This window comes from Myxine glutinosa, chromosome 6 (genome assembly GCF_964187855.1).
Source record: "Myxine glutinosa chromosome 6, kmMyxGlut1.1, whole genome shotgun sequence".
Lineage (NCBI taxonomy): Eukaryota > Metazoa > Chordata > Myxini > Myxiniformes > Myxinidae > Myxine > Myxine glutinosa.
The window spans coordinates 70,336,995-70,362,705 of NC_136266.1; the positions used below are offsets into that span (position 1 = coordinate 70,336,995).

Here is a 25,711-nt window from a genome sequence, read left to right on the forward strand (position 1 = left end):
CCGTTTGGGAAAATAAGATAAAATTTAATAACCATAAAAACATTCCAAATTCATTGAGATGTCTAATAGTTGGTTCAAGCGGATGTGGAAAAACCTGTTTACTTTTAAAGATGCTCCTTGGTCCTAATTTTTTAGATTATGATAATTTAATAATTTTTACAAAGTCTAGTTTTCAACCCGAGTATCAACTACTCTCACAGGGTTTTAATGCAGGTCTTAAAAAGGTAGACATTATCGGTTTATTTAAACTTCAAAACAAACTAAATGATTATAATATTGAAGATATAATACAATTATTTTGTGATACACAGAAATCAAAATCGAAACCAAAACCCATAACTTGTATTCTCAGTGATAATACGGATGATATACCTTCACCTCAAGATTTAGATAAATCAAAAAAGAACCTCGTCATCTTTGATGATTATGTTAATGAGAGAAACCAAACAGTAATGGATAGCTACTATACAAGAGGGAGACATTCTTCTTGTAATTGTATATATCTTAGTCAATCATATTTTCAACTCCCTCGACGCTCAATAAGAAACAATGCCAATACTTTTATTTTATTTAAGTTAAATTCAATAGATGTAAATAATTTTTGGAGAGATAATTGCTCTACGTTATGTAGTAAAAAAGAATTTGAAAACTATATGAAACACACGATTGAAAAATATAAATATATTGTTGTGAAACAAGATGAGATATTAAAGGATGTATTTTTATTTTAAACATAATTACATATATAAATGATAACCATTATTATTAATCTTGTGGGTAAATCTGCTTCAGGAAAGAACTTTCATAAATCTAAACTCTTGAATAGTAAAAATGAAAAGATTGTAAGTTTTTTTTAAAAACACCCTATGATTCGTTTTGTGAGTACTACAACCAGAGCAAAGCGACCAGGAGAAGTAGAAGGGAAAGATTATTACTACATTTCAATGGAGGAACATATGCGATTGAGGAACGAAGGTCAAATATTTGAGGAGGTCTCTCTTGGTTCTACAAAATATTCACATTGTAAGAGTGAGTTAAATAAAGTAAAATGTAATGGTCTTGGGATTTTAGAAACTAATCCTGAAGGAATGAGACAAATTATTAAACAATTGTGTGGTGATGGAGTTAAGATTTTATCATTCGGTTTTGATATCGATGAGGAGACTCAACGCAAACGTATGAAAAGCAGAGATACAAGTATTAGTGAAGAAGAAATAACAACTCGTATTAATACCAATAAAGAATTTGATGAAATATTTAAAGAAAAGGATTTATTTCAACACATTTATGATAATGACAAAGAAAAGGAAAATTTTCCCATTGACCTTTACAATTCATTAAATGATATTTTTCAATACTAAATGAATACCGAAGAAAGAGTAAGAAAGTTTAAAGAACATCAAGAGTTGGTTTCAAAAGTTGTAAAGCAACAGGAAGAGATAAAGAAGAAACGGAGACAGAAACTAACTGGTGAAGAAGACTTTGAAAGAAAACAAGAGAAATTTTTTAAACCGCTTTTAAAAACTCAACACCCTACAGTTCCCACGGTAGAATTTACTCCGAAAAAACTTCAAATGCTCAAAGATTTTAGTCAGATAACAAAACAAGAACTTGGAAAATTAGAATATAATGATGAAGAATTATTTCAGAAACTTGAGGAGGTAAATCAACCCCCTAATTATGTAGTGGAAGCTCTTCAAAACAATGAATATTTGGCAGATTCAAAAACCAGAGCAGGTCTCATTCCAACAGAAGAACCAGCAGTGTTCCATCTTCTGAAAGAAAAGGTATTGATATTTAATGATGAATTGATGTTCTTGAGTTCTACTCAACCAAATGTTAAATTAACTCCAAGATTAATGTTTCTTCTAACAAACCCCGGATTCAGCGGTTCAAAATATTTTGAGGAACCACTTCATATGGAAAGAGAGGAAGATAGGGTATATATTGAGTTGCTAAATGCACTTGATTATGGAGTTTCTGTTGCTGGTAAAAGTAAGAAGAATGAGAAGGAGAAACATATTATTGATGCTTTAAGTAAGCTTGGTTCGGGTGTTAGTTTTCTTCCAAATGACCCATCACAATTAGTTAATAGGCTATTATTGTTGTTAGGTAGTAAGAAGGCTGGAAACAACAATTGTTTTAATGAATCCTCAGCCATTTTAGATCAGTTGATGAATATGAAAATAATTAATAAATGTCAATACAAAGATATTTTATTAGATATTAAATAAGATGAGAAGCACAATTCTTAGTTTTAATTTCACAACGAGCGATTACACAGCTTCATTCCCTTACCCACTACAACTTGACCCACTTACCTCATATGAGGCATCTTTATTGTCGATGGAAACTTATAATACCTTGTTTAATATCACAGAGAAAAACAACAAGTTTAGTTATAATCCAGGAAGTGGATATAAAACTATAACCGTTTCACCTGGAGCTTACGAGATTTCTCAAATATCTTCAGAAGTCTCTCGCCTTATGAAAGAAAAAGGTGATGAAGCAAAAAATATTGTAATAGATATTCAAAAACACACTTCAAAATCAACTATTAAACTTAAAAATAATTATAAAGTTGATTTCACGATTGAAAATTCGTTTAGAGAGCTATTGGGTTTCTCTTCAAAAAAGATTGAAAATAACGGGACGTTTTACAGTGATAATGTTATCCAAATATCCTCCGGTATAAATTCAGTATTAATTCATTGTGATTTGATTGATGGTGCTTATAACGATGGAATAAGAACAAATACAATATTTTCATTCAGTGCATACTCAACCCCGATTGGTTATAAATTTAATATGGAACCAAAAAATCTTGTCTATTTACCTGTGTCAGGAAAAACCATATACAGAGTAAATTTTAGGATAACCGACCAAGATAATCGTATGATATCCTTTAATGATGAAATTATATCCATCAGAATTCACCTACGTAAAGTTTTTCAATAAATAAATAATGGTTATTGTGAGAAAACATGAGTTGGGAAAATATAAAATAATTACAGGGGAGGGCATGTACCTTTCACCATACTATACAAGGTATGTGGGTAAAGGATACTATAAACCTAAGAGACAACGAGGTGTAGGTCATCAATTTCGAAATAAAGGAGATGGGATAATTGATACTCTTATGGGTATTGGTTCAACCATTCTTAAACATAAAGACCTAATTGGTTCAACTGCTTCTGCCATGGGCTCCGTTGCGGGTGCTATAAAGAGTATAAAAGATGCTCAAAAGGAGTCTCATAAATTACAAGCAATCAAAGAAATAAAAAAAGGTAAAACTCAACTATCTTCACAAGAACGACAAAAAATCATTAAAATACTTGGGTCAGGGTTTCAACGATTTTAATACTATATAAATACAAGTATGGAGGCGATTGATAGTATCTATGATTTGGATGATACAATTATCATTTCAAACTCCATGAAAAAGGAAGACTATTTTAAGATAAATGCTATAACAGGAACAGACTGGAATTCAAACGGAACAAAAAGTTTTGAAATAAATAATCAACAAACTTACTTGAATATAGCTGATAGTTTCTTGCTGTGTAAATTTAAATTCACTAAGGCTGCGAATAATACTAATGCTACACTCGTAAATGATTTCTTCTGGAAAATGTTTGATAGTGTTCGCCTGTATATTGGAACACAAGAGGTTGAAGCGGTTGATTATGTCTCTGCTACATCTGAAATGATGAAATTTACACTATATTCGTTTGGTGATAGAATGGGTAAGGGAGCTGTTGAAGGTTTTATTCCTGATATGTCAACGGGTACAAACACAGACCCTGGTTATAGTCAAAGGAAGGCAATGTATAATGATGACACAAAACCAGAGAATAGTTTTACCGTAGCAGTACCTCTGAAAGGTATATTTGGATTTTGTGATTATGACAAAGTTTTGTATGGTCTTAAAATTAGATTTCAACTACAAAGGAATGATAATGTAAATAGGTTGCTTTTTGGGGTTGAAAATGCTTTTGGAGACAACAATAAATTTGTTATTAATGATTTGTGTTGGTATATCAGTGAATATACTCCTAATCTTAAAACGGAAGAGATGTTAAATAGAAGACTTAACTCAAAGAAACCGCTAAATGTATCATACCTTAAAAGAAGATGTCAACACGTTAAACTGGAACACACTACCTACACTTGGAATTTGGGTGTTCTTCAAGGAAAGCCACGATACCTCTGGCTCATTTTTAAAAAACCAGATGGAGAGGACGGTACTAATAAGAATAATGCGCTGAGTGATAATGCTAAGGTGAAACAACTTCGGGTTTCTCTTGATGGCACATTTTATCCGCGAGATAGATTGGAAATTGATTGGGAAAAAAATGATTATGCGGAAGCCTACAAGTCTTACCAAAAGGTGTGTGAAAGCAACGGTAATAATGATCCTATTTTGGATATGGTTGCGTTTCAAAAACTTTATACAATCTACGCAATTGACCTGAGTTCTCAAAAAGAAACTATAAAGTCTAATAGAGTGGATACTTCTCTATACATTGAAAGAGGGGAGAGTGAAGAGGTTAATGCATATTGTTTGCTTTTGGAAGAAACAGAATTACAGATTAATACAGATAATGGTGTTATGATTAATATCACATAGATTTTTTCTCATAAATAAATGGTAGGGGTATATGTTAATCAAATCAATCTTAATAAATTAACATCTTGTATTCAAAATCAAAAGCCTTGTATTATTAATGTTAATACAATTCAAAGAAAAGGAGCTGTAAGAATTGATGTTTTACTCACACACACACAAGTAAAAACACTAAATGATACTGGTTCACTTAAAATTAAAATGACAAAACCTATGTTAAAGAAATATTCAATAGACGAGTCAAGAGGAGGATTTCTCCCGTTTCTAATTCCTTTATTTGCTGGTTTAAGTGCGGCGGGAGCATTGACTGGTGGTATTTCAGCAGCGGTAAAAACTGCTAACGAAAGGAAGGCACAACTAAAAGCTCAAAAAGAATTGGAAAGACATAACAAGGAGTTGGAGAAACAAATTAGTGGAAGTGGTGTAATTGTAGATTTTGCTCAAAAACTTGAAAGTCTACCTGATAAAGCTAGATTGTTGGTTGGAGATATGCTTTCCTCTATCGCTCAAGCGGGTGTTAAACTAACTAAACGGGGTAATGGATTGTATCTTTCTCATAAATAAATGGATAAATGGTTTAAACAATTTGGAAAGAATACAACGTCAAATATAGAACTAGCTACGTATTGTAAAACACTAAAAATTGATAATGTGGTTAATTGTATGAGAGATGAATTAATACATATAAATAAGAATACAAAGAATATTATGATGAATTTAGACACACAGAATGGTTCTCATTGGGTTTGTATTCATAATAGTCAGGATAAATATTATTTTGATAGTTATGGTATGCCACCACCTGTTGAAGTAATACAATTCTTACAGAATGGTGTTTATCAAACATTTCAAGTTCAAGAAATTAATTCTAAATGTTGTGGTCAATTATGTTTATATGTATTATTTCAACTCAACAATAATGAAAATTTTTATGATATCATTTTTAATCTAATATAAATGACTTATGTTGGAAAAGATGGTTCTATCTTTGGAAAATCCTCTCAGGATATTGATTTATCAAATTATTATACAAAGGCACAGGCTGAACGACAAAAATATAGTGTAAGTAAAAATATTAATATGAAGAATACTTATAAATTAATCAATTATCCAAACCCTACAGATGCGAATGACTTAATTAGATGAAGTGATTTATCACAATATATATTTTTAAAGAAAACAGCACGTTTTGTTGAACAAGTAAAATTTACAACCACAACACCTGGTTATACTGACCATACACCTTTCCTCATTGAATTTAACTACCTGCTTACAATTGAATTTTATTAAGGACATATAGTTAATATGCGAATTAATAAATGGGGGTACAATATGCCTGATTTAGGGTATAATTGGTCTTTTTCAATAAACATAGAAGACCTACATGATTTGAATCAGTCTCGTAAAGAAGAATATTATCCACTTGGTGAGGATAAGGATTTATGTGGAAGTACAATTAATAAACAACAAATACATGGTTTTAAGAAAAGAAAAATATATGATAGTATAGCGATGGTTAGCATGACAAAGAAGGAAGGTAATGAGATAAGGATAGAAAGCCGAGGAATACAAACCGATTTGGTAGTGGGAAGATGGGGTGGTATTACCTGTCATAATATTAATCTCACATATATTTCTGATACATAAATGGCAGGAAGAAGACTACAAGAGAATTATAATTTTTGTATTCAAGGATACCTACAAGAAAAGGGTGCTCGGTATTACATACCTTATGATTTGGAGCATATACATGGGAATTTTGTCATAAAAAACTGGCCTTATACTGATATTGTTAAACCCACAAATAGAGACTTGTTTAAAGTATTAAATAAAAATGAACTTCTCAAATTTATGAAATATAAAACTCTTTTAGAAATCGTCAACAAATCTTATTGGTATCCTATTATGAGAAAAATAATTATTGATACAAGAATATCTCAAAATCCAGATGAGTATATGTATAATATTCTTTGGGGTTCAAACTCAAGGGTAGCAAGGGATGAGGAAGGAGTTGAAGAAGAGAAGGAGGAAAGAGAGAAAAAGGAGAAGGAGGAAAGGGAGAAAAAGGAGAAGGAGGAAAGGGAGAAAAAGGAGGAGGAGGAAAGGGAGAAAAAGGAGGAGGAGAGGGAGAAAAAGGAGAAGGAGGAGAGGGAGGAAAGGGAGCAAAGAGAGAGGGAGGAAAAATATAAAAAGATGGAAATCAGTGAGATTCGTAAAAGATTGAGTGTATTAGAGCAAATAAATCAATCTCAACGCACCGAAGAGGAAATTAAAGAATTAACAACTCTTATGAAGATAATGGTTTCAAAAATAACAACGTCAATGTCTTCAATTTCAGGGAGGAGATTTAAACGAGAAAGTGGTGAAGAAGAAGAAGAAGAAGGAAAAGATTATGTGATTGATGATGTTGGTGTCATTGACTTTAGTTAGTTTTTATTTGTAAATAAATGGAGGAGAGAGTGAAGGCATTCCTTAGGATTCTTTATGTTTTAAAAATAAAGATTGAAATGTATATGTTGAAAACCAAAAAGGTTTTGATACTCTGTCGGAATTTTTCTGATAAATAAATATGAGTTATTGTCTCAAATGTAAAAAGAAAACTAAATCTAAAAATATCTCTTATGTTAAAGCTAAAAATAATAGAGTTTATCAAAAAGGAATATGTCAAGTATGTGGCTCTAAAAAGTGCCAATTCATCTCTCCTAAAAGAGGAGGAGACATACAAAAGTTTCTGTCAGGAAGTAAATTTACAACAACTGGAATTCCAGGGGAATTACACCTTCCAGGGTATTCTTTCTGTGGTCCAGGAACAAACTTGGATAAAAGATTAGATGAGGCTGACAATCCTAAACCTTGGTCTAAACCTACAAATAGGGTTGACGAAGTGTGTATGAAGCATGATATTGCTTATGGGAAAACCACTACGTTGACTGAAAAACATAAAGCCGACAGCGAAATGTTGTATAATTTGTCTTTGATACAAAATCCAACGTTGAGAGAGAAAGTTGATAGGTTCATTGTGAGAAATTTGATAAATGCTAAATTGAAACTTGGTCTTGGTTATTCCTCAAAAAACTATTAGGCTCTAATGATGTCATCAAGACTGAGGAGCTTTTGGCTGAAGAATTACACAAACCTATAATCACAAAGTTTAAAAGAAGGAAGGTTTATTCTAAATACACCGACCACATATGGTCCGCTGATTTAATTGAATTGAATAATGACAGGGGATACAGGTATGCTTTAACCGTTATTGATTTGAGGAGTAGATTTGCCTGGGTTGTCCCTTTAAAAAATAAAAGGGGTGATACTTTAATGTTAGCCTTTAAGCTAATATTTGATCGGGATAAAAGGGAACCAAAGAAGTTATGGACTGATGAGGGAACAGAGTTCTATAACAAAATATTCATGAAATTTCTTAAGGGGAAGGGTATTAAATTATACAGCACCTTTAATGAAGGAAAGGCAGTTGTTATTGAGTGTTTTAATCGTACTTTAAAAGAGAAATTATATAAAAAATTCACACAACTCGGTTCTCAAAAATGGGTGTATTTACTTCAGGATATTGTAGATAATTACAATAATACAGTTCATTCATCAACAAAATCAAAACCATCAGAAACATTTACAAAATTAGAATATGAAAAGGAGATTAATTTGAGAAAGCCCAAGTTTAAAGTTGGTGATATTGTAAGAATATACAAATGGAAAAGTCATTTTGAGAAAGGTTATACACAAAAATGGACTCGTGAATTATTTAAAATCATTGATGTAATGGATACAGTCCCTTGGACCTACAAATTATATGATTTAAATGGAGAAGAAATCTTGGGTTCATTTTACTCGCAAGAATTACAAAAAACACAAGTAAGCAGATAATACCCTTGAAAATAATAAATAAATAAATAAAATGTAATGGGGATACGTTTTTAAATCTGTGAACCCCAAACACAGAATCCCACAACTTTTTAGTTGGGGCTTAACTTTTGTGTGTGTATAATGGGGATACGTTTTTAAATCTGTGAACCCCAAACACAGAATCCCACAACTTTTTAGTTGGGGCTTAACTTTTGTGTGTGTATAATGGGGATACGTTTTTAAATCTGTGAACCCCAAACACAGAATTCCTCAACTTTCCAGTTGGGGCTTAACTTTTGTGTGTGTGTGTATGTGTGAGTGAGTCATAATAATATACAAACCCTAACCCAACCCCAACCCTAACCCAACCCCATCCCTAACCCAAACCCATCCCTAACCCAACCCCATCCCTAACCCAACCCATCCCTAACCCAACCCCATCCCTAACCCAACCCCATCCCTAACCCAACCCCATCCCTAACCCAACCCCAACCCTAACCCTCACATTCAAAATCCCAACCCTAACCCAACCCCAACCCTAACCCTCACATTCAAAATCCCACCCAAACCCGAACATAATCTTTCTTTTCTTCTTTTTTTAAATACGTATTTCTTTTTTTTTTTTTTCCTCTTCCCTCCAATTCTGTCTTTCAAGGCTTTCAAGTTTGAAGAAGTAGAAATGGGAAGAAAGAATTTTCCAGCATTTTCTTCCTCGAACTTTCTTGATATTGCTTAAATCAAGCGTCATTAAATAAAGAACATTGTTCATTGCTTTAGAATCCAAAGAGTCTCCAAGAGGAACCCCACAGGTAGAGTCTCCAAAATAAAACCAACTTTCCAAGTTCCCAAGGTATAACCACATTCCTGTTGAGCCTCCAAGATAGGTATCACATTCCGAGTCATCAAAACAAAACCCCCATTCCGAGTCTCCAAAAATATAACCATCTTTCCAAGTCCCCAAGGTAGAACCACAATTTTCAGAAATATTGGGGGTTTCCGTGATAAGTCTCACATAGTATAACTGCGGACCATCAGGGAAAACTTCCCTTTCCCAATTTTTTTGGGTTTCTATGATGTGTCTCACATAGTATAACTGCGGACCATCAGGAAGAACTCTCCTTGCCCAATTTTTTAGGGTTTCTATGATGTGTCTCACATAGTATAACTGCGGACCATCAGGGAGAACTCCCCTTTCCCAATTTTCAGAAATTTGTGGGTCTCCAATGTATGACTTGTATTCTGGCTCATCAAGGTAGAACTTGTTCAGTGGGTTTTGTTTTGATAACTCACAACAAGTATCATCATGGTAAAACTCTTTTTCAGGATTTTGTGGATCTCCAAGGTATAACTCTTTGGCTGGGTCATCAAGGTAGAACTCGTTCTGGGGGTCTTGGTTGTTCAAAATGTCTTCAAACAAAAAAATAACTTCATCCCAAGTTGTGTTAAAAGCAGAATTTTCATTTCGTATCTCAGATACAATTTCCTGTGAAAGAAAATAACAATGTATTAATTTAATACAATATTTTTATTTGTATAAATCAAGCTCTATGAATATTAAAATAAACTTTGTTAACTCTTACACGAGTCTCATCTAAAAAAAAAAAAAATTAAAATAAATAATTAAATTAATAATTAATTAAATAAATAAATAAATAAATAAATAAACAAACTTACCTCCATTGAAAAGAAGTTCGAGTCCAGTTCATCAATCTGAAGGTTGAGTTCTACACAGGTAGTAGGACTCCAAGGAATAGCAAAGTTATCCCATTCCATTTCGGCATCGTAGTCCATTCTCAAGTGAAGCAGAAAGCGTGTTTGAAAAAGCCTGTGTGGTCGGTGCCTTTTATAAGGACTGGGTGTGTCATTTCCTGTGGAAATTCCCTGGGCGTGTCTTAACTGGAAATGATGTGATGGGAATTCCCTGAAAATGATGTAATGTATTACCTGGAAATGATACAATGCTAAAGAGTTTATAAAGTGGGTGGGGCTTAGCAAAAGTGGGTGGGGCTTAGCAAAAGTGGATGGGGCTTAGCAAAAAGTGGGCGGGGCTTATCAAAAGTGGGCGGGGCTTCGCAAAAAGTGGGCGGGCTTAACAAAAGGGGGCGAGGCTTACCAAAAAGTGGACGGAGCTTAACAAAAGGTGGACAGAGCCTACCAAAAAGTGTGTGGCACTGGATGCGCTCAAACAAGAACATTGAGGGAGGTTTACCATTTTATCTTAGCTCAGTTAAAATATCTTAATAAAGAACCAAACTCAAACATATTTTTTGTTAATATATTAGATGGTGAAGAGAGTGGCAAGAGAATTAAATTATTTCCCACGCATAAACAAATATTTGTAGGGTCGTTGTTTGAGTGGGCCAAAGATGATTCACCAGATGATATTAAGAGTAAAAGGTTAAAAGGTCCATAAGGTCAGAAGGATCACAGGTTCACACAGAAGGACCATTGTTTAAGTGGTCTAATGAATAAGGATAACATGTCAAAAGGTTAGAAGGTTCGTAAAGAACAGGGTGAGAGAAATAGAGGTGTTTAGGGGCAATGAGGGAGGGGAAAAATTAACATGTAAGTCAATGGGAAAAATGAGAGTGTCCCAGAAGCAACATATATACACTACTCCCACTTCTTCTGTAAACTTCTTTCTCAGACGCCTTGCAACATTGTTTAGTAACTGTTCATCACTTATTCCCCAAGAATAAATGGCTGCTTCAATGTAACTTCCACCAGCAGATGCATCATAGACAATTGTGCTCTGGTTCTTGTGGAAACGCTCATGGAATCCAATGTTGTCTTTGAATTCATTTTGAAGCATTTGTTTTATAGTGCTGGTTTTCATCACAGTTTCAAAACCAAAGTTTGCACTCATTTGGTTATAATCAACCAGAAGACCCTGTAATGTTCTTGGCTCATTCATCTCCAGCACAACTGTACGGACATGCCTAAAAAACATCTGTCTAACCTCTGTAAGTCGCACGTTCTGTAAGTGCATTCGGTCACCAGATGAATCAGAATGTTTGTAGTGAGGCTTTACATACTTCATCCAGCAGGAACGATGATAGCGTATTTCTGACGCAAAGGGATCAGGGGTAGAATCTATGACAGTTAAAATTCTTTCTCTCATCTGGTCATCTTCCAAGTGTATTGTATGTGACTTGAAGGTGTTCCACGCATTCAACTGTTGGATAATACATAATGTTTTGGAATTTTTCAAGTCTTCTGGTTTTTTTTTTTTTTTTTTTTTTTAAATACTGAATCGAGGCTCGTGAAAGAGCTAACATTTACTTCACAAACAAATCAACCAGACAAACAAAACACACAAAAAGAGGGAGCGGAAAACAAGATGGGGAGAGAAGGGGAAGCACACAAACACAACATTTGAGAGCAGGGAGATGTGTGGAAGGGAGAGGGCTTCTGGTCTTCTGGTTTCATACACCAAATGCACAGATTCTTTTCATGAAGGAGACCTGTGCTACGTGAAGATCGTCCAGCTTGCTGCTGGTCTTTTGCATGCGTTTCTTGTGTGTCCACTGTTTGTTGTTTCTGTTCTTGATCTCTTTTTCTTAATGCTTGTTGAAGTCCACGTTGAGCTGCCAATGCAGTCCTGCATGCCTTATGAAAATAGACACCATTCGGTCCTGCATCCCAATTGACTGAATCATAAACAGTTCCAAATTTATGCAACCCTTTCCAATCTTGTGCTTTGCCCTTCATGCGTTCCCATGCTTCAGGAGAAATGTTGCTTTTATCTTCATCGCATTGTTCATTACACAAAATACATAGTCCAGATATTTCCTCTCGTTTTCTTTTTCTGTTTGGTTGAGGCTTCAGTACTGGTGTTGACTTTGGTGCTGACATTGTTCCCAGAAGATCTAAAATATAAAAATACAGAGCAGATGTTAGTCTTGATCCTATGGGGATCCTAATCATATTTACTTTACATCAATACACAGAAGAAATGTTTGTAAAAATTACTAGTATGTGGACGTCATGAAACAGAACAAATGACTACCAGATATTCACAGCCCATCATCATCATTTACCTATACACTTTATATGGTACACAATATTATATCGAACATGTGCTCTAAAGAAAAATGATACACATAATTAAAAATCATTATTTTGTTTTAAAAATGGAGTGTTTCAATTGTTCGTGACGTTTCGGTGACAAACATTTAATAATTTCTTATCCATGGGTTTGGGAAAAAAATTGTTGTTTTTGGCTAATTTATGTTAACCTTTTAGCAGCCATTTTGAAATTTCAAGGTTATAGCAACCACCTTTACTTTTAAAAGTTGCTTATTTGAATTTGCCATGTCAGAAAACATATTATTAGACACTAAAATCATTAGAATCGGACAATGTTAACTGTGTTGGTGAATTTGACCGCCAGTCAAAAGTGTGTTGACCTTTCGACGTTTATGACCATAGCGCCCTCATTTAAGGTCGGAGGTATAACAAACTATACATTTTTGGAATCCTCATGACTAGACGAGTAATTTGATATGCATATCGACACGATTGGAATATATTTGAATTTTGACCCCTGTTTGACCTTTGTTGACCCTTCCCGGAAATGCCTGACATTTTCAAGGGGGCAGCCCAAGTCAAAATTGTTCGGTATTCATCAGGGAACACAAAAACACTTTCAAACCTTTGTTCCCAGAATTTGGTCACGGGACCTACAGGCTGGTCTCCTACTATAAGTGTCAGCACACACAAGTCCTGAATGGAGGCAATGTTGGCAAGCTCTTTGTAGGTGGACTGAACTTCAACACAAGGAAAGATGTTTTGGACTCTGTCTTCGGCAAATATGGACCACTCTTGGAGGTGCTGTTGATAAAAGACAGGGAGACGCAAAAGTCAAGAGGGTTTGGCTTTGTCACGTTTGAAAACACAAAGGATGCCAAAGATGCAGAAAATGATTTGAATGGCAAGGATTTGGATGGTCGGACCATAACAGTAGAGAAGGCAGGCCATGGGCGTAGAGGGGGCTACAGAGGAGGAAAACGTGTAGGTAGCTTCAGGGGTGGCTATGGCTCCCGGGGTAGGAGTAGTAGTTTTGGTGACGGCCGCAGTCGTGATTACTACGGAGGCTCCCACAGTTACGGCAGCTCCCGAAGGGATGATTATCAGGGTAGTGGCCGAAAGGTGACCGCTACTTACGTGACTACAGCACCCGACTCCACAACTGTCATTATGATTTTTATGATCGAGAGAAGAGTTGGAAGCACTGAGTGCTCAGGAGCAGCCGAGCCAAGATTCCTACATGGATTAACCGTGAACTCCACGTTCCTAAAGGCATCCATGTAGTGAATACTTCCAGGCCTCACCACCCAACCACCATGAAACCTGGCTCTCAGCTCGGCCTCCTTAAAAAAGTGCTATAGATTTGCTTGACTTTGGATTTTTGATCATAACTCCTTAACCTTCATTCAAAAAATGAAAAATAAAAATCAGAGGTTGATGAGATAGAGTTTGGCTTTGCAGGAGTTCAACTTGGAAATTGAGCATGTAAAGGGCAGGGACAATGTCATTGCTGATGCTTTGTCCAGAGTGAACTAACTTTGGAAATTTCTGTGGGTTGTTTGGAAGTTTTGTTGCTTTATTTTTGGGAAATATTAATTTATTGTTGCTCACATGAATTGATGATTTGGGGGTGAGTTTTACTTTTGTTTGTTGGAGGAGTTTTTGCCTGCAAAGAAAGTTTTCACTATGTTCAAACTTTCTTTCTTGAGGGGGGGGGGGGGAAGTGTTACGGATTTGTCACTTCCGTTGTTGTGGTTTTCATCCACTGGAAATATTGTTTATTCCATGTACTATTATTGTTTTCTAAAGGTTTATTGTTTATGAACCATTTTCAAAAGGTGAAAAAGTTAGTGTTAAAAAGAAACAGGAAACTGGATCGGGGACCGGACAACGACGAAGAGGAAGAGGATAAAAGAAGGCGGAGCGAGTGAGTCGGACAATAAAGCCGAGCTACTCCGAGTTCTGAAGCGAACGTTGTCGAACGGGAGTCACTAGCAAACTTTCGGGTTTCCCGGGAAAGGAATTCCTGCGACAGAGTTGTCATCGCTGTGACCGATCAACCTGTGTGTCAGGTTTTTGGCGATGGATTCCGAGGAGAATTATCATCGGGCCATTACGTCTCGAGAACGGGCCGTCAGCCATTTTGACTGGCACGCTTTGCATGTCGAGCAAGGTTTCTTTGCTTCGCTTCAGCCTTTGCGCATCGCGCAAGGTTTTTCTTTGCTTCACTTCAGCAGTTTTCACCGCATTCAGACGTATCTGGTGTGTGTGTGTGTGTGTGTGTGCAACGCGGCTTTTGAAGATTAATTTGCGGTTCGCCGACTGCGAGCTGTGAAACGTCCATACCCAAGGGTGTGATCTCTCCGTTGCCTGGAGGGCGCCTTTTGATTTCCCAGTCACCTTGAGGGCGCCTTTGCCCCGCTTTGGCAGCAGGACTGTTCTTGCCATCCGAACGGGATTCTGGTCTCGATTGGACATCGTTCTGGTGATCGCTGGAGCGAAACAACTTTGGCTTGAAGCAGGGAATAAGAGACATTGGGAATGTTCTTGGTTCACTCACTTGGAGCACAGTGAGTTATATGTTACGAAACTGATGGTACCATCATAGGACATATTGATTGTACTTTTGATTACTATTATTGTTGTACTGTTATTCTTGTGTGATCTTAATACAATATTTGTTTGTGAGTAACAATTGGTGTGGCTTCTCCATTGATCTTTGACATACAGAATAACACATTTTTCTGCCGTGACTCCTCTCGGGGCTCGGAGGTGCCACCGTTACCATGGGTTCGGGGAGGAGCACGTAACAGTACCCATCTTAAACAAAGGATGATGCAACCGACGATTACCAGACCAGCAAAACAATTTTACATAATCAACTTGGCAGTCGACAAGTAATGCGTCCATTTCAAACTATCTTGCACCGATTAGCCAAACTTGTAAAAATGCGATTTGAACTTGTCATTTTCAATGAACATGTACTCGGTCATTTGTGACAGCAATGATGCATGGAAGGTATCAATGGAAAGCTGAGGATCTCGTAATTAGTAAACCACATGTAAATTGTCAAACTAAATAATCTTTGCATATTAAACCCTTGAATTCGGATTACCTCTTTTTTGATACGCACTGTATAACAAAGCTTCCGTCAACTCCGGGCACAAAGTCCACGCCAGCCATGCCGTCTGCTTCCCATTGTACACGAATGCCGATGTCGTATCGCATCCACTTAACGCGTCAAAGCCTGGCAGACATGAAGAGTTGTCCTCACCAAGACAGTCGTAGATACTGTTGACATGGATGTTTGATAGGTTCTTACCGAACCCCATCCCAATCCACACGTCGGAACCTGAATAATCACGAATGATGATGGAGAATAATCCGATGATGATCACCACCACGTCGGTGTCCACTGTTCTCACCAGTACGCATCTATAGCCCATGGATCTTCGCGTACATTCCCATAGCCCTGGTGATCTTCATCAACATTCTGCATCATGCTGATGCTCGTGCCGTGGAATGAAGCAGTGGCGGTGTTTGATGTTGGATCATGATCTATGTTATCTAGCGCTGCAACAGTGAACAGACCGTTCCGAAGTCGTGGTGGACAGACGACTCCGTCATTGTGAAATCTTTCTTCCACTGATGTCGCTAGCCACTCCTCAATCTGTAGAACACGCGAATATGACACACACATCCCCATGCGGTTCAGCTCCGTGATGATGGTCTTACTTCGAGTGCGGAATGGACGTCAAGACCAATGTAGATTGGCAGCGGCGGTTCACGGGATCCATGGCGTGAAAGTTGGCTTTTACTCCTTTGTTGAGCCACCGTGTTGAATGATACTAACTGAGCCACACTCAAGCATGGTTGATGGTGATCATTGTCAATATTGATGTCCGTCCCGTGCATAATCATGAAGAGTAGCGTAAGTAAACGCGGCGGTACTGATTGTTTTTGACAACCCTGGGGAAAGTGCCCTGTGAATTTTCAGTATATCGCGTCGAATAATTTTCGCTGCTTTCATCAGTGTCATTGCATCTAAGTCGGCCTACTGCTTCAACGTCTCTCTGACCATAATCCTCAGTGTGTTGTCAAACAGAAGAACTATGTTGCTACCATCAAACTCGGGCTTGCATTCAGGAAAGTGCTCCAAGATCCTTTCCTTGAGGCGCGTTTTGTGAACGTAAGCACCGAAGCCAAATTGCTGTAATCTGCGAACATAGAGTTGGTGGAGCTCTGTCAATGCAATATTGGAGTCTTCCCACCATGGGTTTCATTGTCAATATATTCTATGAGTTCAACGAACACTCGGGATGTCACTATATTCTCCTCCGCTTTATCATCAGATGATTTCTTTCGTTGGCAAGCCCTGAAGCGTGTGTACAGCTTAAGGGAGGCAAGCTTTATGATACTTGGCCTCAATGGCAATGAGGTCTCCACCAGCGAGGCGAGCGAGCAGAGTTTCGTCTTCAAGTTCTGTTGCCATCAGTCGAATTTTGTCATCTGCCTCCATCGTACAGAAACGGATCAGATCACTATTCGTGCCATCCTGGCAGAATAAACAACGATTCGCATCAAAGCACATGCGCCTCGGTCTCCTAGATGGTGTTGTCCTCGTTGATGGAGTATCAGCACAATTTCAGGGGTAGCCTATTTTTTGTTTTGTGCAGATGTAATCACCACTTTGCCACCACCCTGCTTCAGCTGAACTTCAACCTCCAACATTCGGCATTATTGTTTGTATGCAGCACGTTGGTGCGGATTACATCCGTTTGTGCAGGAGCGTGGCAGTGCCATTGATGCAGTGCCCCCCTGTAGGTGACAGCAGGGATTTATATTTTGCTCAGGGTGCCGACGATAGCTCACCTCTTCACGCAGGACACTGTGGGATAGTGAACGTAGACGAACTAATTCTGGTAGGCAGGACTCCAAGTTTAACGTTCATCCGAGGGACGACCCACACCGATGAATCACTTTGCCTGCGAGCCACCAGGATTACAGTTTATAGCTGGGTCAGGATTCGAACCCACAGCTTAGAGGCAAGTGTGTATACCTCTTGGATAGCCTGCCAGCCCTTCCCAAACACTACCGTGGTGTTATTTATCACTAGACCATTCTTCAGCTGGATTTGAATTGCCAAAACCATCTTGGGGGTCCATGTTTTGTGTATCCCTACCCATGATTAGACCACCACCATTCTCAGTAGCTGTAATTGCTGTTGTTGTAAAAGAAAGCATGCCCTCTCTTAAGTTTCACAGTGTAAGCATCCAGCATGCTCTTGTTATCCTCACTCGAGAGGACATGAGTTTGAGTGCAGGATCAAATTCAACCAGAAATAGAAGTCAGGACAGAAAGTTCAATGGAGTGCATTCTACTTCTGATCTATATTGCCAGAGCCATCTTTGGAGCAAGGAAGGATGTTTAATGTTAAAGATCAACTGTATACATTTCCAACGCAGGTTGTAAAAACTGAATTTATGACATATAATGTTTTTCTGTTTAATTGTGCTCTTGGCTTGTTTTTCTTCACACATCCATAATATACACAAGAGGAGGCAATTTACCACTTCAACATTTCTGTGACCCAAGGACCACCGAAGGCATGGATCTTTCTGCAGGAATTTTCACACTGGAAGCGCGTCCAGAAGTTGTTCCTGTTGCCACCGCAGCCCCCGTAGAAAAACATCTCACAGCGAGAGGTTTGAGGATTGAAGAAGAAGCGTGTTATTTTGGCTTTGCACAGTCCTGGCTCCAGAAGTTGGGAGCACGCTCCCCAAGCGTGCTGGGCTGTGTAAACATAAAGAATGGGCGACGTCAGCAATTCTTTTGGAACGGTCAGCAGGTTGAGTGTAAATGTGGAAAGGGAGTGACAACTGAGTGTTAGTTTTAGCATAACTATCTGTGCTTGTTGTTTAAAACTGAAGCACCCACCACCAACTAGGCCTATAGATTGAATGTCAATGCTCGGGTCCGATGTTTTGAGCACCGAGCTGGTGTTCATAATACAAGACCACTCGGTGGTGAAAACATCAGACCTAAGTATGGCCAACTCATAGTTAGCCATGTTCTCTGGTGGTGGCAGCATTCAGTTTTGTCGACGGATATTCTGAAATGCAACCACTTGAAGTCTTGCGACCTTGCCTTTCTCGTTACGTTTACTATAGGGGTATGGGAGGGGGGGAGAGGGGGGAAAGGTGGGAAAGTGGAGGGGATGTGGCAGGGAGGGTGGGGGGAGTGGGGGGGGGGAGAGGAGAAGGGAAGAGGGAATGGGAAAGGGGTGGGGGAGAGAGAGAGAGGAGTGGGGAGAGACAGAGAGGGTGGGGAGAGACAGAGAGGAGTGGGGACAGACAGAGAGGAGTGGGGAGAGACAGAGAGGGGTGAGGAGAGACAGAGAGGAGTGGGGAGAGACAGAGAGGGGTGGGGAAGAGACAGAGAGGAGTGGGGAGAGACAGAGAGGAGTGGGGAGAGACAGAGAGGGGTGGGGAAGAGACAGAGAGGAGTGGGGAGTGACAGAGAGGGGTGGGGAAGAGACAGAGAGGAGTGGGGAGAGACAGAGAGGGGTGGGGAAGAGACAGAGAGGAGTGGGGAAAGACAGAGAGGGGTGGGGAAGAGACAGAGAGGAGTGGGGAGAGACAGAGAGGAGTGGGGAGAGACAGAGAGGGGTGGGGAAGAGACAGAGAGGAGTGGGAAGAGACCGAGAGGGTGGGAGAGACAGAGAGGAGTGGGAAGAGACCGAGAGGGTGTGAGAGACAGAGAGGAGTGGGAAGAGACAGACAGGGTGGGAGAGACAGAGAGGAGTGGGAAGAGACAGACAGGGTGGGAGAGACAGAGAGGGGTGGGGAAGAGACAGAGAGGAGTGGGGAGAGACAGAGAGGGGTGGGGAAGAGACAGAGAGGAGTGGGGAGAGACAGAGAGGGGTGGGGAAGAGACAGAGAGGAGTGGGAAGAGACCGAGAGGGTGGGAGAGACAGAGAGGAGTGGGAAGAGACCGAGAGGGTGTGAGAGACAGAGAGGAGTGGGAAGAGACAGACAGGGTGGGAGAGACAGAGAGGAGTGGGAAGAGACAGACAGGGTGGGAGAGACAGAGAGGAGTGGGAAGAGACAGAGAGGAGTGGGGAGAGACAGATAGGGTTTGGGGAAGGGGAAGTGGTGGGGGTGGGGGGGCGGTGGAAGAAGAGAGGGGAGAATGGAGGATGGTGGGGGAGAGGTGGAGGGGAGGGGAAGGCAGCATGAGGGGAGGGGATACGTCTAATGAGTTTGTGCCTTTTTTTTTTAAACAACAAATGCATAAACATTTGGCCATATAAGGCAGGTGGCTGCAAAATGCATGTTAAACCAAAATTCACTCAGTGAGTCGGTGAGGGTAATGCATTGTACATGTGTATGAGCATACTCTCTTCGTTGATTCATTGTTTGGTGTTACCTTCGAGTGGTTTGCAGTTGTTTTCGCAGTCTTGTTTTGACACAAAGTTGTTTCCATTACCACCACAACCACCATACACAAATCTTTGACACTTCATGCTCCTGGGATTGAAGAAAAAGCGTCGCTTGCTCGCTGTGCATCTTCCCTTACTGGGAGATAGGGTGCACACTTCCCCGAGATCTGCTTCTGATGATGACATTGCAATACAAAGAAACAATCTCTCAGTTATACCGAACTTTCAATGAATGGCAAGGGGTTTGTAGCAACATTATGGAACAGCATAACCTGTGCATATCAGAATACGCGGGACCCTGTTTTATGAGGCCAAAATTCGCTGCCACCGAATTTCATAACATATCTGCAAATATCAATATAGTAAAAAGGAATTGATACACGTGAAAAACCTTTGACGAAATGCTCACTGCCATTCACAGCTACCTGTTTCATGCAAACATTCTTGGCCACATAGTACAGGTATTTTTTTCATATCGAGGCTAATGAAGGCCCCAATAACAAAGTACGAGGGCGTGTTGAAAAGTAATGCCTCCTATTTATTTTCTCCAAAGCAGGTAAAGGTATTCGCCTGAAGCCAATAGGAGTACTCACATTCGTTTGTCCCACCACTTGGTGCCAAGTTTTGTAATTCTGACACGAGATGTCTCAGTGCTACATTGCTACAATGAAAGTTGTTTGTGGCGATGATTGATTGTGTCGATGTGTGTGCTCTTTTGATTGGCTAGGTGTACTAAATACAGTGACGCTGGACAAATAATCGCGATACTCAACTTTCATTCGCCGATGAATGTCGATAGGAGGCACGTTCTAAAAACTCAATAACTACACGTTGCTTTAACCCCAGCTAACACAACACCGTTGGGCCAACGTTGGAGCGACGTCGGCACTTTCGTTGGACCAACGTCGAAAACTATAGCCGAGCCAACATCGCCCCGACGAAGTTAAATCCCAGGAGACTATACCACACTGACAACATCATGCTGCCCTCTGCGACCTCGACTAACGTAACACTGAGACATCTAGTGCATGCAACTTGCTATAAGCAAGTACCTGTTGGATCTACAGCAGGGCATGGCATGTGAGTGAAAATGAAAATGTTGTTGTCATCAATGCAAACAAGGAAGAACAAACTTCAGTTCTGCCATTGCCGTTGGAGTAAAGCAACAGTATTTGGGGTTTTTCTAGGGTAACATGATGTGGCGAGTTTGGTTTTGAGCTGGTAACGACTCGTAATTGAAGCACAATCATTACCTGTCCGAACAACACCTGTTTCTAAAATACTGTATTAATATCAAAACGCAACATGTGCAAAACAAAAACACAAACTTGTCACATTTCAATCTTGTAAGCATGCAAATGCTATGATATCCTCAGATTACTGCTTGACTCTATATTTTGGTTTTTAACACCTGTGACGTCATCACAAAAAAAACATTTTTACAACAATTTTCTTTGTAGTGAAAATCTATATAATTTTTTTTGTTAATATTTCCTCACATTGTACTTTAAACTCACCAATGATTGTGTTGAAAAAACATTTGAATTTCTTGCCATTAATTATCCCGTTTGCAGGGAATGGTGGTGGGAGGAGGGGAATATATGGTGTCTTCAGAAAGTATTCACACCCCTTGACTTTTTCACATTTTGTTGTGTTGCAGCCTCAATTTAAAATGGATTAAATTGAGATTTTTGTCACTGGTCAACACATAATACCCCATAATGTTAAATTGGATTTTTTTTTTAAATTAAAGGAAGTTAAATTGGAAGAATTTGCCGGCTGGGTCATTGAAACACGTACTGTGCAAAGGAACCTTCTTGTGTGAGAGGGAGGGGTTGAGGCTATCCCTCTCTGCTGCACGTGCAGTTGGAGGGTGGAGGAGGGGGTGGGGGGGGGGGGGTAAACGGAGGAGGAGGGTGCCTCCTTAGTAACGATGGGAGTTTCCACAGCTGCATTGTGGGAGCTGCTCCTTGGTGGGAGCTGCTCCTTGTTGGATGCCCACCTTCCCACCACCTCCGACCATCCTCCCTCGTTTATAGTTTTTGGCCTAATGCAGCCCTGCCTGTTGCGTGAGGTAAGTGAGGAGTCATTCCAATACTCCAGACTGCCTCTTTCATTCTCTTATTCTTTTCTTCTTCTTTGTGCAATTAATGCAGGTACCTTGTGTCTGTGTGTTAAGGTTGTAAAACAATACATGCTCGGGTAAGTCTGCTTTTTATGCCTTTTTACTTTGCTTGTTGCTGTAAATAAATGCCCTTTTGTCTTTGATTTTGCTTGGTGAATAAAGACTTGTAAATAATGTATTTTACACCATTGCTTTGTAATAAATACTGGTTGTGCATTCTCCATCTGTTTCGTTATCTGCATTGATCCAAAACGGTGTGCACGTAGGGGATAGTCTGGAGTTCGACCCCACTGTTTCGCTTTTCAGTGCCAGGGATATATATATATATATATATATTTCTGAAAGCGAAATGTTTGTTTGTTCATTTGTGAACCTACTCCTCTGAGCTCCCAAGGTTAATCGGCACAAAACTTTAGAGGAGAACATCTTTTACCACCCTGCACATAAATAGCGGTTTTAAAACAGTTATTTTTATCACGACTCATAAATTCATACTATCCGAGCCGCCACCTGTCGCCAATGATCTCCGAGGGTCGATCCACATAAACAAATCTTCATTTAAAAAACCCCAATTTTTATTGGATTTAAACACGGATATCGATATAATTCGTTTTATGGTGAGCTCCGATCATCAAATATGTTATCATATGTGAGAAACAACTCTTAATTAAGACGTTACCATGATCGGTAAGTTCGGCAAAGAAGGAGTCATGTGACCTCTCAAATGCGCTAATTATTCAAATCATACTGCTTTGAGATCATACTGCTTTGAGCTCCCAAGGCTAATCACAACGAAACTTTCTACCATCAGATTTTTAACCACGATATACCTGAAAATGGGTTTTATACCGTGACGGTGATGAGGAGGTCATTTGACCCGTTATTGTCGTGTTGCACTCTCGAATTAATTTATTTCTGAATCTGAGGTAATTTCTTCACTACACCTTCACTCCTTTACACACTTTAGACCCTTTACACTCCTTAGACTCCTTTGACCCTTTACACCCATTAGACCCCTTTTACCCTTTACACCCCCTTAGGAACCATTGACCCTTTACACCCCTTAGGCTTAGACCCTGTACACCCCTTAGAACATCTTTATACCCCTTTTAACCCTTTACACTCCTTAGACGCTTTAAACCCCTTAGACATCATTAGACCCTTTACACCCTTTAGACCCCTTAAACCCCTTAGACTCCATTCAACCCTTTATACCGCTTAGACCCCTTTAGACCCTTTACACCCCCTTAGACCTCTTTGACCATTTACACCCCTTAGACTCCTTCGAACATTTACACCCCTTTAGACTCCTAACACTCCTTAGACCCTTTACACCCCTTAGACCCCTTTAGACCCTTTACACCCCTTAGACCCCTTTAGACCCTTTACACCCCTTAGACCCCTTTGACCATTTACACCACTTAGACCCACCCCTTCGACCATTTACACAAATTTAGACCTCGAACACTCCTTAGACCCTTTATACAGCTTAGATCCCTTTAGACCCTTTACACCCCTCAGTCCCCTTTGACCATTTACACACCTTTAGACCCCTTACACCCCTTAAACCCTTTCCACCCCTTAGACCCTTTTTGACTCTTTACACCCCTTAAACCTTTACACCCTTTAGATCCGTCCATACCCATTTCAACCCTTTTGAGACATATACACCTTTTGACACTTTGGCCAATTTAAGACAATTTGGACACTTTTGACCCCTTTTGCTCCTTCATCCTTAGACACCTTTAGATCCCATTTGGCCGTTTTAAGATTATTGATTCTTTAAACACTTTATTTTAATTATTCTTTGAACACTTTATGACCCTAAAAAAAACTTTAGACCCCTTAGATAATTCGAAAAAATTTCCTCCCAAAATCGGTTTCTACGACCTTTTCTGTGCACTATTCGCGTCGCATCACAAGTTGTGATGATGAATCTAACCTGATATCTCAAAGTGAAACTGATGTTGAAATGTGAAACTGAAACTACTGATCTATGGATCATCGAATGGGAAACCAGAATAAAATGCTGTGGGAAATTGCTGAAAGCAAAGCTGTGGGGAGTTTCGAGAGAAGGGGGAGGTCAGAGCTGAATAAATGATGTGGAGAGGGATAGGTGCCTGGAGGTGGTCGGTTGGTATGGAAAGAACTTTGGTGATCTTCCATCAGGCTGCATGCACAAAACATGCCGAAACCAGTTTCCCAGCTGAGCTTTCATAATATCATCCTCACTCACACATTTTAAAATCAAATAGTCCTTTCTTTCAGCGCACCATTATATTGAATTTTAGCATCTGTGACAGAGTGGCGATCTGTCCACGCTGTTGTTCCGAACGTTGTAAAATGAATGAAACGACAATTAGTGAGTGTTGTTGCAGAAAACCTGTTTCCTTCTTACCTCTTCGTCCCATACATCTTTCCTCGCAATTTTCCAAGTCTTCAAAATTGTTCTCATTCCCTCTGCAGCCACCATAGATGAACTTCTCACAGCGCATGGTCTCTTGATTAAAGAAATACCTCCGCAAGCTCGCTCTGCAAGGCCCGGTCACAGCAGGTAACGAACACACGTTTCTTTGTTGAACTGTGCAGGAAGAAAAGAATGGAGGAGTTGAAAAGATGTACTTAATTTCTAGAGTTCTGAAAAGCATCCCCATAGCATGATGTTGCCATCATCATGCCTCATGGTAGCAATGGTGCTATATATATTATATACATATATATACATGAGATGGACAAACTTTAAATAATAAATAAAGAAACTAACTCTCACCATTCATTGTATTATATCGATAAATGTGAAAGAAATTACAAACTCACCACTGTTGTCACAGTCTACACGAAGGCACAGCAATGCCAGTGGAATGAGCACAAAAGGTGTCATCGTCGATTAACCTCACTTGTAGTTTTTTCCCGATAGTTTCCAGAAACAGCGTCCCACTTTCCCTTTCGTTCCAGGAGGGATGCTTATATAGAACATCCAGAGGCCACTCCATCCCTCCATCCCACATCATTTGGGTTTTTTCGAGACCTTATGTAATACCATGCAATGCCAAGTTTGTGCGAAACACCCACACGTCCCGCACACTCAAACGTGATTCATTGATCGAATGAATAACACCTTGTGTTTCTGGATTCATTCACGTCACGGGAAGGAAGAGACAAAATTGCGGACATGATTTAATGTTTTTTCCGTCTGCACCGTGAACCCATCTTGTGCGCATTTGAACATGCCGGCCAAATGCCTCTTGGTTTTGTCCCAAGTATCATCACTCCTGCTCTATATCACCTGCGACAGTCCAATAACGACCAATCAATTATGGTGCACCTGTACAAATCAATTCAGACCATTAATTTGCTATTTTTGCCGAACCTAGGCAGTAGAATGTCAGAGTTCGTATGGTGACTGAAACGAACCGTAGGTTTTGCCATTCAATGATTCATCAAAATGTACTTTTTAAATGATAAATTATTCTATTTTTACCTGACCACTTACCTCTGTGTCAGGGAGATAATTTAGCCCGAGTTAACTCGTTGTTTGGTCACTTTGAGAAACCAAACCTGATGTGGTTTGGCAAATTGACTCTGAGCTTCAAATAAATTGTTTTTCTGTGCACGCTTGCGTTAAGGGATC

General features: G+C 39.3%; 1 protein-coding gene across 7 annotated transcripts; it reads right to left on the minus strand.

Annotated features, from left to right (window-relative positions):
* Nucleotides 1–1,759: 1,759 nt before the first annotated feature.
* On the minus strand, nucleotides 1,760–25,118 carry LOC137429948 (BPTI/Kunitz domain-containing protein). 7 transcript variants are annotated; one of them, XM_078779984.1, is made up of 5 exons: nucleotides 24,898–25,116; nucleotides 24,479–24,661; nucleotides 19,943–20,128; nucleotides 18,085–18,307; nucleotides 1,760–1,775 (listed from the first exon to the last, which is right to left on the minus strand). In XM_078779984.1, coding segments are annotated over exons 1-5 (657 nt in total). In that variant the 5' UTR covers nucleotides 24,962–25,116; the 3' UTR covers nucleotides 1,760–1,774. The 7 variants fall into 7 exon arrangements, 6 of the variants coding, with proteins under 6 accessions (XP_078636110.1, XP_078636108.1, XP_078636109.1 ...); XM_078779982.1 differs by lacking the exon at nucleotides 1,760–1,775 and adding an exon at nucleotides 9,869–9,968 and having other exon boundaries at nucleotides 24,898–25,118; XM_068120335.2 differs by lacking the exon at nucleotides 1,760–1,775 and adding an exon at nucleotides 11,729–12,354.
* Nucleotides 25,119–25,711: the final 593 nt, after the last annotated feature.

What these genes read in the sequence shown, in the direction of transcription:
- LOC137429948 (XM_078779982.1), bottom strand. Translation starts at nt 24,961, where the DNA reads ATGACACCTTTTGTGCTCATTCCACTGGCATTGCTGTGCCTTCGTGTA. An exon ending in TGTAGACTGTGACAACAGTG is followed by an intron (nt 24,662 to 24,897) that starts GTGAGTTTGTAA and finishes CTTCCTGCACAG; the next exon opens with TTCAACAAAGAAACGTGTGT. An exon ending in AAGATGTATGGGACGAAGAG is followed by an intron (nt 20,129 to 24,478) that starts GTAAGAAGGAAA and finishes TGTCATCATCAG; the next exon opens with AAGCAGATCTCGGGGAAGTG.